Genomic DNA, 16365 nt, shown 5'->3' on the forward strand with positions numbered 1-16365 from the left:
GCTCATCCTGCAGCACCACAAACCCCAGCCTTCCTAAGGTCTCATGCCAACCTTCCCTGATTACCGGGTATTTATGAACAGCTCAAAATGTTCAGGCAAACCAGAGCCATTTTGCATTTTTTTGGTGGGGGGGGTGGTCACAAAAAGGAAAGCTGAAGTAGATAAGGAAAAAGGAAGTAACTTGAATGGTCATTTTACTACTCTTGAACTGAAAGTGAGGTTTTAAGAATAGCTGGAAACCCTAACATTTTTCTATGATGCTACCACTGCAGCGGGACCACTACTCATGAATTCAGAACATTGGCTGACCCCTCTTTCTCCCAAAGGTATTTTAAAATAAAAACGGCAAAATGGTAATCCTCTTTGTTCTCCATTCTACCCATAACATGGAGCTAAAAGATGGTGACACAGGTGGCTGGGGTGTGGCTCAGCAGCAAAGTGCTTGTCTCCCATGTGTGAGGTACTGGGTTCGATCCTCAGCACCACATACAAGTAAATAAACAAAATAAAGATAATGAGTCCATGCACAACCAAAAAATATTTTTTAAAAAAGATGGTGACATAGATTGTAACTGACTTCACTGTCTGTGTGGGATCTTAAACATGATGGGCACTGAATAATAATTACAGTGGAGTTGGAGTGGTGGCAAGGTTAAAAATGACAATGATCTTTCCTAGCCAGACATTTGGGGTTAAGAGCATGGCTGATTTCTCCAGGCAAATTTTATAAGGAATCTAGGTCCCACTGATAATATTTGCACAATTGTGTAAAGCCCTCTTTTGTTAAACCACAAAATGGTCCTGGTCCCACCTTTTCATTTGGTCTCACAACTAAATTTAAATCCACACATCACAAGAGAGCAAACAAGAGTCCAAGCTGATTAAAAGGCAGGAGAGCAAAACATACATAAATGATGCATGTCATTCTAGAAGCAGACTTTTCAAAGAAACCACTGGAACCTCTACTTCCTCAGAACAACAACACATGGTGTAATTTAGAAAGTGACTGTTTTCCCTAATCACATAGAAACAGGCACAAACATGGAAGACCCTGTTTATATACAGAACTGGTTATGAATCGGAGTTTGTAGTATTAAAGATTTGCCATTTTACCTCTACCCCCAAAGTGGAGAAAAAAAGCAGAATATAATCCTTTACATGCTACATGTAAACTCACACAACTTTTAAAACCCCAGCTGATGGATGTCTTGGGAGAAAAATATTTCTACATATTGGGTGACCTTCATCAAAGCAGAAAGTTAACTACAAGTTGTCAGGCTCTGAGGTTAAAAACTGAACAATAATGAAAAATATATCTTGTTTATAGATAGGTAGACTATTCCTTGGCAATTCTATAAGATCAGATAATTCAAATTTCCTAAAATCCTAAACAAAGCCAAGAAATGAAGACCAGAATCTCTAGGGTCAGCCGACTTGAGTCTGAACACCTGATCCTCTAGATTCTGTCCATGGCCACAGTCATGTGGCTTTCTCTGTGCTTAAGAAGAAAGACTGGGGGAACAGTGCCTCCTGTTGCAAGGATTAAATGAGTTAATTTGCATCAAGGGCTCAGAATAGTGCTTGGCCTAGAAGTAGTAGTATGCTACTTTAATATCACTGTTCCTCAGTTATTTTGGAAAACTGGCCTTAAGTCTCCTGGGATGTTTTCTCTTCATTATTTTGTGGTTTTCAACTCACAGGACCTTTGCTCTGAACCCTTCTAATCCTCCCCACCCCATCCTCTTTCATAAGTTCCTTTTGCCTTCAAATAGAGAGAAGGTCCTACAAACTAAATAAAACCGTGAGTTAGAAAATAACTTCTTATATACAGGTGGAACTTCCCCTGGCAAAATTTAGAGTTAGAAATATAAACAATGCACTTTCTGGAACCAAAATTTAGGTATTAGAATATAATGATTAAATTTCAAGAGTCTATCCCCTGATATTGGTGTATAGCAAGATTTAGCCACCGACCCCGATTCCCCCCACCCTCACCATATACCACAGAGTAAGTGGAAATAAGGGAGGGGTACAGAAGGCCTTTGGCCTTCAAACCAAGCATGACAAAGACCCCACACGTAGCTAAACCTATTTGGATTAATGAAAGGCCAAGAGAGGAGGAAAGAGCGAGAAAGGGGCGGTGGGGGGCGGGGAGGTCTCTATTTGCAGAGACTCTTCAGGCTAAGTGAAGAGAACTGAGATGTACTTCTAAGAACACTAGCAGGAGGCATCTTGGATCTAAAGATGAAGGTGAGCACCTAGCAGCCTTGCATACATGAAGGAAGAGGTCTCCCCATTGCAAAAGGACTCTGAGATGATGGGCCCAAATGGGCCCAACCTCAGGAATCTACAAAACTGTGACCTGACAATGAATAAGACATTATTTCATCAACGAAAGCTACCAGAAACACAAGGGTTCTGTATAATGGAAAATGACTATATAAATATGAAAACAGATTTCAAGTTCTTGCCTCCAGGTTTCCTCTTAAGAAGAAAATGATTGGAACTGGCAAAACCTTCCATCAAGATAAGATGTCTAGTAAAACAGAGAGAGTGGCTCGAAAACGATGGAATGAAGTGGGACCCAGAAATGGTTTAAGGGGGGAAATGAAGGAACTCCCTAGAATCATGGAATGGAGGAATCAGACAAATAACTCAAAGTTTATTTACTTTTGGATTTAGAATGGACTAATTCTTTTTGCAATAAATTTAATGTTTCTGTTCTTCTCAGTTCTAATATTAATAAAGCTTTTCATACCTTGAGTTGTTTGGGAAGCATGCTAAGTGTTAGAGAGAAGCCATAGCCAGGTTTTAAGACTTTGGTGGTCACAAATACTTAGTTGAAATGATCACACACACACACACACACACACACACACACACACAAAGTATTTACATCTGTGTCTTTCATAGCTATTAACCCCAATAGAATAAGGGCTCCCATCCATTTCAGAGCCAAGGGACCCCTCTGCTACAACAATCAATTACATGGGAATGAGCTATTACTTACATTCTTTGATGAACAAATATGTAAGTGTCAGCACAACTGTGTGACCACTGAAGAGGAAGTCTCCACACAAGATGTGCGACCCAGTTATGGACAATCCACCACCAGAAATCAACTGGAGAATCCGCTGTATTTTTGCCTGAGAGTCTCCATTGAGCTGAATGACACAAGAAGATTCAGAAGAAAATTTACAAGCTGATAAAAATTATGTTTCAACCTAAGTGTGTGACAGAAAGGTCACCAGGTTGTGATTTTTCCTTCCCTTCTAACTTAAAATGTCAAAAAGAATCCAAGGGGAAGGTCCTCAAACTAGATTCCATGCATTGCACTGGCCAACTTTATTGACACATTTTAAATTATTCAATATGTTGCTAATAATATGTTTTGGTGGTATTGTGTCCTTGGGCAAAGCTTTTAAAAATATTAATAACCAATGACTTCACCACAGTTATGCACTAAAAAGCGGATCAAAGCTACTTTCTTTCCTTTTTGTAGGGGGAAGTGGAGGTTTGGGACAGTTAATATTTTATTCTGTTGCATACCACATTACTAATATTCTGCAGTGCCTTCGAATCTTGTATTAAGTGGGCAGCCTCAAGTGTACCTAACAGCTATATTAATGTCTGATCAAAACACTACAGTTAAAAAAAGAAGAGCTGCAACTCATTAAATCATTCAAATAGGTTTGAAAATGACAGATTAGTGATGTACGGGCAGTTTTAAAAATGACTAGCTTTGATCAGGGAAAACATCCCCAAAAGAACCTATGTGCTGAGGCGCAGGGTCAGGAGAGGGCTGCTGTGGTCAGGGGCATTCTATAAACCTCCTAGAAATCATTATGGTGAAATGGAAAATAATGTTGGGCTAAGGCAGGAAGTGCAGGCAATGGGCAAAAGTTTACTAACCCTATTAAACTTTAAGCACACAGGAAGGAGTTGGTCAAAACAGTAGACATAGAAAATCGGAATACAGAAATGCTGGGGGGAGCTATGTGAAAAGTTTCATATGAGTCTAGAACAGCACCGAGAGGCTTAGAAAAATCAAAGGATACTTGGAGAGAGATCAAGACATAGTGTGAATGGAAGAGAAACACAGAGAGCCCATTACTGACTACTCCTTAGGAACCTGGGGGACAGGCATATGACATGCTGCTTTTTGTACTCAATGATGATCCTTCTGAGAAACTGACCCTTGACTCGTGGCTGGCCCAACCTCCATAGTGGTACTCTGGTGGTGTGAGCACAGTCAAATCTTATGCAAGTGGATGCATGAATGTGGGAGGGTCAGAATGTGCACAGGGGGACAAGAGTCTAGGAGGGGAGAAATAAGTCAGTCCCCAAAGCAGGTGGCAAACCATCCTATCCAGGACAAAAGGAACTGGGTCAAGAATCCTTGCCTAAAAGATCTCTCTTATGGTACAAAAGTGTCCTGATTTTTTAAAAAAAATTTAAAAAAATCATATGGGGGGGGGCACTGGGCTTGTGGCTTGGTGATAGAGCACCTGCCTAGCATGTGTGAGGCACTGGGTTCGATCCTGAGCACCACATTAAATAAATAAATAAATAAAGGAATTGTGTCCATCTACAAATAAAAAAAATGTTTAAAAATCTTATGGATCCAGAAAGCCTTCTGGTACTGAAGAGACTATTGTAAAAAGTTGAACATACCAGATTGCTTGGCAGTTAAGAATAAGATGTTGTGTAGAAAATGACAACACAAGCTTAGAGGAAGGGTGGGGAATGCAACTGTAGGCTTTAAAGGAGTTTCGAAAGCATGCAGACTGTTGACAGAGTTGCATGACTCACTTCGGGCATACCCCATAGAAGTCATGCGACAAGCTACATAATACACTGCGACATGCCCTTGGTATTGAGGATTCAGTCAAGCCATGTGCTTTATCAGATTGGCCACAATGAGGAATTTCTTCTGATGAGGTTGGTACAACTACTGCCAACACTGAGATCAAATAAAAAGGTACATACGCTCTGCCCAACCATTGTGTTCCCAGTTTCAAAGGACATATTATTCTTCATTTCAAAACCATAACCTTTTTTTTCTCTACTCACATATCCCAACTCTATAATTTTCTTTTTTTTTTAATATTTTGTTTATTTTATTTTTATGTGGTGCTGAGGATTGAACCCAGTGCCTCACACATGCTGGGCAAGTGCTCTACCACTGAGCCACAACCCCAGCCCCTCTATAATTTTCTGAAGGCAAAAACACTTAAAGCCCTCAGTCTCTTTACTTGGGGTCAACAATGTAAAGAAATTAGGAGTTGAGATAAACCACAAGCCCCCTTTCCTCTGCATTCAGTGGTATTGGTGGACAGACATCCCTCCCCAAATCCATGGTTTTGTTTTCCAAAGTCTCAGTTACTCAGTGCTAACCACAGTCAGAAAGTTTAAATGAAATAATTCCTGAAAAAATATTCATTAGTTTTAAAATAACTTTTATTGCAGTATTGTTATAATTATTCTATCATTAGTTATTGTTAATCTCTTACTGTACCTAATTTATAAGTTAACTTTACTCATATGTACATATGTATGTATGGGGAAAACATAGTATACCTAAAGTTCAATATCATCTGAAGTTTCAGCACCCATTGCGGGTCTTAAAACATACTCCCCACAGATCAGTGGGGGCTACTGAATGGAGATTCCTGATACACTTGATTATATATGTTTTTTTCAGAACAGAGGAAGGATTCTCTTCTTGTCTTCTTAATTCCTCAATACTATTACTGCCAATCCTAATACATCAATTCATGCTTAGTATAAATGCTAAATAAAACCACAAGGAAAGAAAAAAAAAACTGGTGAAGAAAAGGAGAATAATGGGTGTTAGGATTAATGGATTTATTTTTTCTAGTTCTTTTCCAATTTACTGGGCCTCCCCATCACATGTCACAAGACTCTCAATACTATTAATTTCTTTGTTTTCAGACACAAGTCTGTGCAGTAACTGGATATGGAATTAAAGATGCACAAACCTAAAGAGAAGCATCAATCAAAACAGCCAAAGCAGACTAGGGCTCCAATGTTCCTAAGTGTTCTTACAACTGCAACCTCCATTAAACACCTCCCATAAAAAGAACTGAGGTGCAGGAGAGCCCAATATGGGGTCTGCCAAACCAGAAACTAACAGGCTGTCCCTTCCATTAAGGAGAGAGGTCTTTGGCCATCTATGGCCGGGATAGAGGGGAGAGCTGTCCCAGAGAGCTCTCCCAGGGAAGGAACCCATGCTATCCCAGCCAAACATTCTTGGGTCAAAAGGATTTAGAAAAACTAAATGATCTCATAAAATCATTTCATAATCAATAAACCAAAATTTATCTAAATACACATTAAAAAAATACAAAAGTCTTGACTGGAAACCAAAGCTGGGGTTGGTGGCTGAAGCAAATTTTAAGTAAAGGACTTAAAGTGAGCTGCAGGATAGATGAGAGAGAGGGTAAAATGTGGAAGTCACGGATTCACGACGGTGACTCCTGTGATCACATCTGGTGGATTGCAAACTGCAGGAGCCAGTCACTAGCTGGGACACCCTCCGATAGTGAGTGATTTCAGTACACAGAGCCCTGGCACTGCTCATCATGAAGGGCATGCCATGGAGCCAGAAGCACAGGCAATAGGTAGATTATCTCACAGCCTCCTAACCACAAAACTCTGAGTGGCACTCAGTGCCAGCCGGTGAACCACATTTAGAATGCAATTCCAAACTCCTGTTCTGTAGCACCTCATCTCTAATCAGGCAGAGTGATCTGGAAGCAGAACCTACAGCTGCCTGTGCTTTGGGAAGAGGTGCTGACAAGTGAACATAGCAGATGATTAGTTAAGGAAGCTCCCCAAGTTTCCATCAGGAATGTTTGTGGCTCAGTTATCCCACAGCACATTTACCGATGTGGGTCCTGAAAATTGCACCTCTCTCATGAAGGGCAATCTTTAATCTACTGTCCTTCCATAATCATAGCAATCCATCCCTGCAAACCTCATCCATTAAAAGGATGGGCTTGCCCTTTTTTTCCTGTGGCCATTTCTTCACTCAACACACTACAACAGGACATTAGAAGAGTTTATTGTGCTTCTGAACTCCTCCCATGCCTTGAATTAGCTTCACTAAAAAGCAGCCAATGTGTACACTGTTTTAATTACAGACACTTTCTGCTTTGATGACTTTGGAAAATTACGGCTTCTCCCAACCACACCTATATTTGGTAAGGGAGACTGCTGGCTTCTTCAGAACAACTCTATTTTTCCTTTACCTCAGACATCTGCTTAGTGTTCAGTAAAATATGATGTTAGACTTCATTCCCTGTCTAGAAAGCACATGATTTGTACGCTTCTATTTTATAAGCAAGTCTATGCAGTTACTGGATATGGAATTAAAGATGCACAAACCTAAGGAGAAGCATCAATCAAGGTAAGCAAAGGTCTAAGGGGATTAACGGCTCTCTCAACAGGACAGAAATTGATTGCTGCTCAGGGCTGTTTCAGGAGACATCCCCATACAGTGTCTTTGCAGAAGGCTACCCTATCTTTTACAACTGCTAAAAACTTTGAGGGTCATCCTTGACTGTTTTCTCTCAAATCCATATCCAACTTATTAACACAGCCTATTGATTCTGCCTTCAAAATATATCCTGAATTAAATGATTTCTCATCAATTCCACTGCCACCATTCAGGTTTAGGTTCTTACAGTGGGTCATAAGAGCCTCTGAAACCTGTGGCGTGTACCCCCACTACTGCCCCCCAACTCCCTGCTTTTCCTCTGACCCAATGCAACTGAAACATTTTCTTGGCCTGGAGCTCATATCCCATCCTGCGGCTGTTCCCTCGCCTGGTTCCTGCCCAAATACTCTCTTATTAAAGAAGTCTTTCCTGATCTCTGTATAAAATAGTTCCTACCCACTTATTGCTCCTCATGGGACAATCACCTGACTAATCATCATGTGGTACATCTGAAATTATCATCTGTCATCCCTCAATAGAACATTAGTTTTAGGGGCAGGACTTCATTTGGTTATTATTGGGCCTGGGAACATAAGCTCAATATTTGTAGAATGAATGCATGAATGTATAAGAAAATGAGGTTACAAAGCAGAAAAGCAAAATGATGGTAATGTTCAGTTAGCAGAAAATGATATTTTTATACACAAAGATGTACTTTTCTCAATTTTGATTTCTTCCCCCAATCTAAAGAAACATAGAAAATATGTTAGATTTCAGTGAGCACCTATGAAAGTATGTATACGAATGTACCATACAGTGGGTGTTCAGTAACTGTTTTCTTGATTCCCTCTAAATGGGAATGCAGAGCTGCTTACCTTTGGAGCACACTGGAAATGCATTCCAGGCACAGGGAGAGTAGTAACGTACATTGTAATACAGCGATATAGGTATAAAGTTCCAATGATAAAAAAGAATCTGCGCCCCACTATTGACCTAAAGGAAGAAGAGGGATGGGGAAAGACAAGCTTACTGGTTGTTTTTGTTCTTAATGCAATCAATAAAACCTAAGTCAAGAAAGAAAACTTTAACAGGTTAAAAAATAATTAAGAATAGCATTAACAAACCAGTTTCACACAATTTAAAGGCTATGAGCTGTTCATTCTGTAATTCCATGGTGATACTGTACTTCCATTTCCAGAAATAATGATTCATGTGCTACAATAAATGTAGGTGATTTGGAGCCCAAAATGACTAAGTGTGTAGGAGTGTAGGCATTAAAGTAGACCAGGAATTTAGATGATCCCCTCTCTCTTAAAAAAATGTCACTCTTTGCCAGCGAATTCAATGACTTCTATGTTTTCAGTCAACTCATTGATTAATAAAACCCTCAAGGACATATCAAAGATATAAGTGAGCCACAGTCACAAAGGAATTAACTAATGAGCCAGGTGATGTGGCATAATTGGACACACAGGGAAATGTGACAACCCATTTAACTCAAGTTCTATAAACAAGGTTTATTTGGGGACCATCTGAAGGTATTTTGACAACTTGGGAATGAACTATATTTTCTCTGACTAAACAAATTTCCGGAGAATTACATTTTGAAGATGTCCAAAGTGCCCTTATATGTTAAGGACATTTAATAGTGAAGCTGTAAATTGATTTACTTACTTTTATTCAATCTCCATCAAAGAGGAGAAAGAGGAGTACGAAGCTTTTGTATGCAGTTTGATCGTGTTTATTGCAGCACTGTTCACAATAACCAAGAAATGGAGATAACTTAAGTGCCCACCAAATGATGAATGGATAAGGAAAATGTAGTACATATACACAGGGAATTTTATTCATCCATAAAATGATGGCATCCTGTCATTTCTGACAATATTGATGGGACTGGAGATCATTATATTAAGTGAAATAAGCCAGGTACAGAAAGACAAGCACCACATGATCTCACTCATGGGGAATCTAAGAAAGTTGATCTCACAGAAGTTGAGAGTACAGCAGTGTTGCCAGAGGCACAGGAGGTTAGGTGAGCAGAAGGAATGGGGAGAGATTGATCAGTGAGTTCTAAGCTATGGTTAGACAGGAACAAGAAGTCCTGGTGTGGTTTGCACAGTAAGGTGACTACAGATAACATTAATGTACTGCATATTTCATAAAAAATGTTTAAGGACTTTAAATGTTTCCACTGTGAAGAAATGATAAATGTTGAGGAGATAGGTATGTTTAATTTTATTTAAATATTACGTATAAGGGGGCTGGAGTTGTGGCTCAGCAGTAGAGTGCTCATCTAGCATGTGCAAGATATTGGGTTAGATCCTCAGCACTACATAAAAATAATAAAATAAATATATAAATGTCCAACTACAACTAAAAAAATATTTTAAAAATATTACATATAGGGCTGGGGTTGTAGCTCAGTTGTGGAACGTTTGACTTGTACGTGGGAGGCACTGGGTTTGATCCTCAGCACTACATAAAATAAATAAAGGTATTGCATTTATCTACAACCAAAAAAATGTATTTAAAAAATATTACATGTATTCAAACATCACATGACAGCCTGTGAATATGTTCAATTTTTCTTAATATTTTTATGTATGAGTTAAAAATCATTTAAAAGTAAAGAAAGACAAAAAGGCCTAGGTAGACATCAAGGGGTCTGAGTGTCCTCAAAGCTCAAGGTGACAGTCCCTTTTTTGTTGTTTGTTTGGTCTAGAAGCTCTGGCTCTGGGAATGGAAAATGAGTGGGATTCCTTTAACCTCTGGGTTGCTAGTTATAACTTCTCCAGAACATAAAATATATTATTGCAATTTTCCCACTCAGAGCTACCAGACTTTCCAAAGTAGGACTGATCAAAGACTTCTGGAATCACAGTGAATTTCAGGGTGAGACATGTTTGAAGTTTTTCCAAAGACTGTGGTTCTGACATGGATCAAGTTCTAATTCAGGTAACTATTGGGTATTCTAATTTAAAGAATTATGTACAAATACATATTTTACCTGCCTGACACCAGTAGCTATTTTAAGAATGTTTCAGGGTTTCTGGGATTAAAAAAAAAAGAACACTCTCTAGACTATGAAAGAATTTCTTTATTCCAAGACTTGCTATCCTAGCTCTACCTTTTCTCGTACTGAGCAAGGTAACCAATAGTGCTCTCTCCCCCACTTGGTTAAGGGAAGAACAATTCACCCTTTGACTCAACCACAGGCCCCAGAGGAGAGCTGTTTGAATTGTGCTGCCCGCTTTTAGACAAGGTCAAGGAATGAGCAGAAAATTATAAATTCATTATATTCATTCCAGCATTCTGAGTTTAGCTATACTCAGAGCAGAAAACTTAGGTGAAACAAGCACCCTGCACCATTATGTAGAAAAATAACCACTGCTTATGATTTCTTTCCCACAGCTTTGAAAGGTGCTTTTAATAGAGCAAAGAAGAATTTCTCATTGGGCTGGGATGTCTAAAACAGGTAAAGCTGGGTGTGGTGGTACATGCCTGTGATCCCAAGTTCAAAGTCAACCTCAACAACTTAGGGAGACCCTGTCTCAAAATAAAAAGCAAAAAAGGGCTGGGGATGTGTCTCAGTGATTAAGTGCCCTGGGTTCAATCCCCAGTATCAAAAATAAGTAAGAGAGATATAAAAAGGTAAACTCATGTGACTTGTGACTAAAACACTGGATACCATTAAAATGTATGGTGTGATGGCGCATACCTGTAATCCCAGCAGCTGAGGAGGCTGAGACAGGAGGATCGAAAGTTCAAAGCCAGCCTCAGCAATTTAGTGAGGCCCTAAGCAACTCAGTGAGACCCTGTCTCTAAATAAAATACAAAACAGGGCTGGGGATGCGGCTCAGTGGTTGAGTGCCCCTTAGTTCAATCCCCAGTACTAAAAAAAGAAAAAAGAAAGAAAAGGAAAAAAAATGTGTGGCTCAGGTATATGCCCATGAGTTGTGACATAGGGAAATTTAATCTGGTATCGGAGAGGAAATGAATGTCTAGATGATGATTCAAATAAACCAAGGTGAAGATTCCATTTCAGGGTGGAGTTCAGCTACTTACCAGACCCTGGAAAATGTCTCTTTTTACATACAGGAACAAAATTTTGCTGCAAATTAAAGGAGAAAACAAACACCTATGGCCTGGGCAGGCCCTCTTATGTTCAGTGTATCAATCCCAGATACTGAAAATAAAATCACTAACATTCAACAAATATATTCTTTGATTTTCACATATAGCATGCCTTAACTAAGTAAAACACAATTATCAGCTCTTTTACTTAAAACATGCCAAGAAAGTAGTGTGAAAGAAAATGCTTAAGAATGACTTCAGTTTGTAGAATAAGTTTTCAAGGCTGCACCTGAGGAAGTCTCTGGCCAAGACAGACTGAATTCCTCCAATCACAAAGCAACAAAGAATGGGAGGAACAACATGGCATAAGCTCTCTCTTCTAAAAACCATCTTGTGGCAATCATACTGAAATCTTAATTGATTTGGAATTTTCAAGCTATATCAACTCGGCATGCATCATATATTTTGAAAGCCCCAGACCATGGGTAGTGGTTGGATCAAACTCCTATTTCAGTGATTTAACTGCTAGAATCCTAGTAGAAAGCAAATATTTAATGACTGAGATGAAAGGGGAGTTGAGGGGTCTTCGTTTTTTATGGACCAGAAGTCAGAATTCACACAGAGAAGCATGAATAACCGCTTTAGATCTATGTCCAATTTTCAAGTGTCTTCAAAGCAAAAACGCTGGCTACTACTTCCTGATTCCTCCTAGTCCAAGACAGGGGTGGGGAAAGCCGAACCCAGTGAACTCTGAGCTCCTCTGTGGTGCTGAGGTGAAACCAGAAGACAAGTTTCCTTTAGAAATCTAAAACCCAAACCACAGGGACCCAGTTCTAAATTCAGTTTCTTTAAACAAACATTTGTGACTAGGTGGCCAACAGGCCAAGAAAAGCAAAAAACAAAAACACCAAAAACCTAAAACTTGAGAACTTTTGAAGACAGGCAAACCTCAAAGCTGGATAGTCATCTCATTAGGAATAAGGGAGAAAAAAGTTTCCCAGCCTCCTCCTTTCCCCACTTGTCAAGAGCCTGAAATAACCCAAGCAAGAGTGTATGTTATTCCCTTCGATGGCTCTGGATTTATCATACAAATGCCCTAGCACCCAAGTTGCTAGAAATGAGGAGCCGGGCATTAAATTCAAACACTCTTTGAGTCACCCACCACAGTACTGCTGTATCCTTGCCAGTTTCACACTTGATTGCTCAGTTAACACTTTTTGTCTATGTGTCACTAAACTTATTAGGAAGAAAACAACAAAGACTTACTTGTATCTCAGAAAGAGCCACTGGGTGATCCATAATCCAACTAATATAATCCCATTGATTTCTGATACAGAAAATGCCCATTTCACCCGATCAATGTAATCAAAAAACTTGTCTGGGAGGGGAGGGCTGAGCTCCTTGGGAGGGACCCTCTCGTGCACAACTGTGATCATGACTGTTGTCAAGACGAGGTTGAAGAGTGCATACACAAAGGCAATGCCCGTTTTCCACCACTCTAGGGGAAACTTGTTCCTCGACTCAGTGGGCATAGCAATTTGGATATAGTCCGGGTACTTTTTGGTGCCCTTTCGCAGCCCATTGGATAAACTCTTAGCTTTACCATTGCCATTTTTGTTTTCTTCCTCGATGGGCTCAGCAGGTCTTGTGTAGGTGTTTGCAGGATCATTGGATTGATTTTCCAAATGTTCTTCAAGTTTTGCTGTCTCTATGATATCCATTGTCCCCAGTCTTCAGATCAAAAAGGAGATGGTAAAGTTCTTGTTCTTTGTGGTAACTTATTTTTTTTTGAATCCTTCTACTTCCAAGATCAACATGTACTCTTATAATTGATTTTGTTTCCTAATACAAAATGCAGAAGGTAGCCATCTGATTATTGTTCCTGCCATGTAGCTGTCTGCTGCACGTCCACCACTCTTACGAAAGGAAGCCAATTCTCGTTCCCCCAAAAGATGTTACTATCCCACCTAAAAATAAAACAAAACTATGCTCAGATAATAAGTTTGTCCAATTATCAAAATTCCGAAACAAAAACATTCTCAAAATAAGGAAACAAATACCAAAGCCATTTGCTTTATAAAGATATTGTTAGAACACAGTTGACATTGCAGAGATTGAATTTATTTACAAAACATTGAACTGTTTAATCCTGGTATTCCTGTCTCTTTTTGAACTGATGTCAGTATAAATAGGAACATTTTAACTATCAATTCCCTTTAAATTTCTTTAAATAAAAGACAGGACCCAACATTGTAAACACTTCAGACTGTGTTACTTGTTGCTAATCATGAAGTCATAATAAGCTAGAACCTGCCCAGAGATCACATCATTCTCTCCTAAGACTGTATCTTTTCTATGAACCTTAAAGAAAAAATTAAAAACTCTGGTGAGTTGCTTCAATGGTCCATGCACGGAATAACTGTTAGTCTCTGCATTTGTCAAAATAGTCTATTTTCTGATGAAAACACGGATGTCCTTTTGGTGACTACATTGAAGAACCGATTCCAGATCTATACATTCAAGGTATTTAGAACAGCACTGCCTCAGTTTATCCTTGCATATTCATAGATGCACACCATGCACAAGAAAAGTTGGCAGCCTTCAAAATAACTTAGCGAAAAGAAATACAGAACCTTGTCTATGTTTCATTTAGAAAGCAAGCTGTTTTAAGGATAAGATCTTTTACTACAAAGTCATGGTAAATTAGTAACTGACAATATCTGACGCAATCATCAGAGTTTCTATCCAACAACAGAAACTGGCATCCAGAGGACTCGCTTGGGGCACTTACTCACCGTGACATTGATGAGGAAAGGGTAAGCTTGGCTTAAGCTCCACAGGCTCCAAAGAGCAAAGACTTCTTTGGGACACAGAGCACCACCACCAACTCTCTTATACTAGCTAGCAACATGCTCCAGCTGTTCTTAATTTAGGAAAGCAGTATTTTAGTCACACTATGGAACCACCACCTGAAGAGGTTTTCAAACCTTGTAATTAGTCCCCACCCTGAGTACACTGCATAACTTTAGCATAATCCTTAGAATTTTAAAGGACTCCCTTTTCAGGGTAATTTCAGGAAAAATAGAAGGACGAAAAAATTCAACATAGTGACAACTAAGTCTTTCTTTAATGAAAGAAAAAGGAGAAAATTTAAAACAGCACTGTTAGTGGGTACAGGCTATATTTATTTACAGCTATGAGTGGTAAACAGAATAACTACAAGTGTTTACTGTGCATCTGCTGAAGGATATATGAGGGGAATTAAAGGGGGTTTTAAATAAGCTAAAATACCTGAATATTCAGCCAAAGAGCTTGTAGTCTAACTGAAGAGACAGAACCAAAGCAACAAAACTGTTGGAGAAGACTGAATACATACTGTCAAAGGAAGGCAAGGGCTAAACTGATCACTAGATAAAAATGTAGGCTTAACTGGGCTCCATGGTGCACGCTGTAATCCCAGCGACTTGGGAGGAGGCCAAGGCAGGAGGATCACAAGTTCAAGGTCAGTTGTGGCAATTCAGTAAGACCCTGTCTTAAACTAAATAAAATAAAATAAAATAAGGGGTAGGGATGTAGGATGTAGTTCAGTGACAGAGCAGTCTTGGGTTCAGTCCCCAGTACTAAGGAAAAGAAAAAATGTAGGTGAGCTGTAATTTATTCGAAGAGGTCTCCCCTCACAGACACGTTCCATATCTGAGAAAGCAGAAGCTGGAGGGAAGGTGATCTAATAGAGGACTGAAGAATGACTGGAGGACGAGTTTGGCAGAGAGATGTCACTAGCTTTCAACATCTTGCCTGCCTCTTGTCCCTTTGAAAAGCCTCCCGCTATTGATACATTAAAGCAGGATGAGAGTCCAAAGCCCTCTGGCCTCACATATTCTCTAGAATGCCCTCCCTCATATATACAGTGGTGTGGGAAGCAGCAGCATGGTGAAAAGGTGCCACCACAAGGTAGTTTCAATAGCAAACCTTCAATACCACGGACTACTACTTCAGCAGGCACCAAAGTTCTAATTCAAACCACTGCCTGTCACTTCATCAACCCTCGCCTGATCCATCAGAGCATCTTGCCGAGCTATCAAATTCCCATCAATACTTCACGTGTGCTCCTAGTCTGATGTTCACATGAGAAAGAAGCTTGTGATTTTGAAACCCCATTTCTTCCGTAGACATACAGATGAGCTTTGTAAGGTAGGCATCTAATTCTAGAACACAGAATGTGGAACAGAGGAAAATCTAATTAACTTTTTTTTTTTTTTTTAAATGAGGAAGCACTCAGGCACCCACCTCAGGGGACTACCACAAGGATGACTGAAACAATTAATTGTGAAGAGCTTTGTGCCACTGGGAGTAACAGCACTCTAGGAGTACAATGCCCATTTGCTGTCATTAGTAGTAGGATTGATATTTTCCTTGGGATTTCATTAAGAAGATTAAAGGTACACAGCACTTTCCTCTTGTGTCCACCAAACCTGGGATTCAGTGATTGTCATCAAGTTGAGGATTCCACACACTCATTCCTATAACCATCCTTTCCTATCAGCATCTGGGATCGAGACAAAATTAACAAGTTCTTCTCCACAGATGGCAATTCCATGAGCTCATTTGTTTAGGTTGCTATGCAGGAGCCAATGCCCAGCTTTCCAAGTCCTCTTATATGGCAAAAAAAAAAAAAAAAAAAAAAAAAACAACAACAACAACAACAAAAAAAACTGCAAGTTTACCTGGATAATAGAAAAAAATCAAGATTTTTTTTTTTTGATGGTGCTGAGTATTGAACCCAGGGCCTTGTGATGCAAGATAAGCACTTTACTAACTGAGCTATA

At 39.5% G+C, this 16365-nt stretch overlaps 1 protein-coding gene across 4 annotated transcripts in view; it reads right to left on the minus strand.

Annotated features, from left to right (window-relative positions):
- The window catches only part of Sgms2 (sphingomyelin synthase 2), an 86634-nt gene that overhangs the window by 7759 nt on the left and 62510 nt on the right, over positions 1 to 16365 (minus strand). For all 4 annotated transcript variants that reach the window (XM_071614485.1, XM_071614486.1, XM_071614482.1 and 1 more), the window contains 3 exons: positions 12806 to 13506; positions 8338 to 8455; positions 3011 to 3164 (listed from right to left, as the gene is read on the minus strand). In XM_071614485.1, coding sequence (XP_071470586.1) covers positions 3011 to 3164; positions 8338 to 8455; positions 12806 to 13260 — 727 coding nt within the window. In that variant the 5' untranslated portion in view covers positions 13261 to 13506. The remainder of the gene's footprint in view (positions 1 to 3010; positions 3165 to 8337; positions 8456 to 12805; positions 13507 to 16365) is intronic.

Source organism: Marmota flaviventris, chromosome 7 (assembly GCF_047511675.1).
Source record: "Marmota flaviventris isolate mMarFla1 chromosome 7, mMarFla1.hap1, whole genome shotgun sequence".
NCBI lineage: Eukaryota > Metazoa > Chordata > Mammalia > Rodentia > Sciuridae > Marmota > Marmota flaviventris.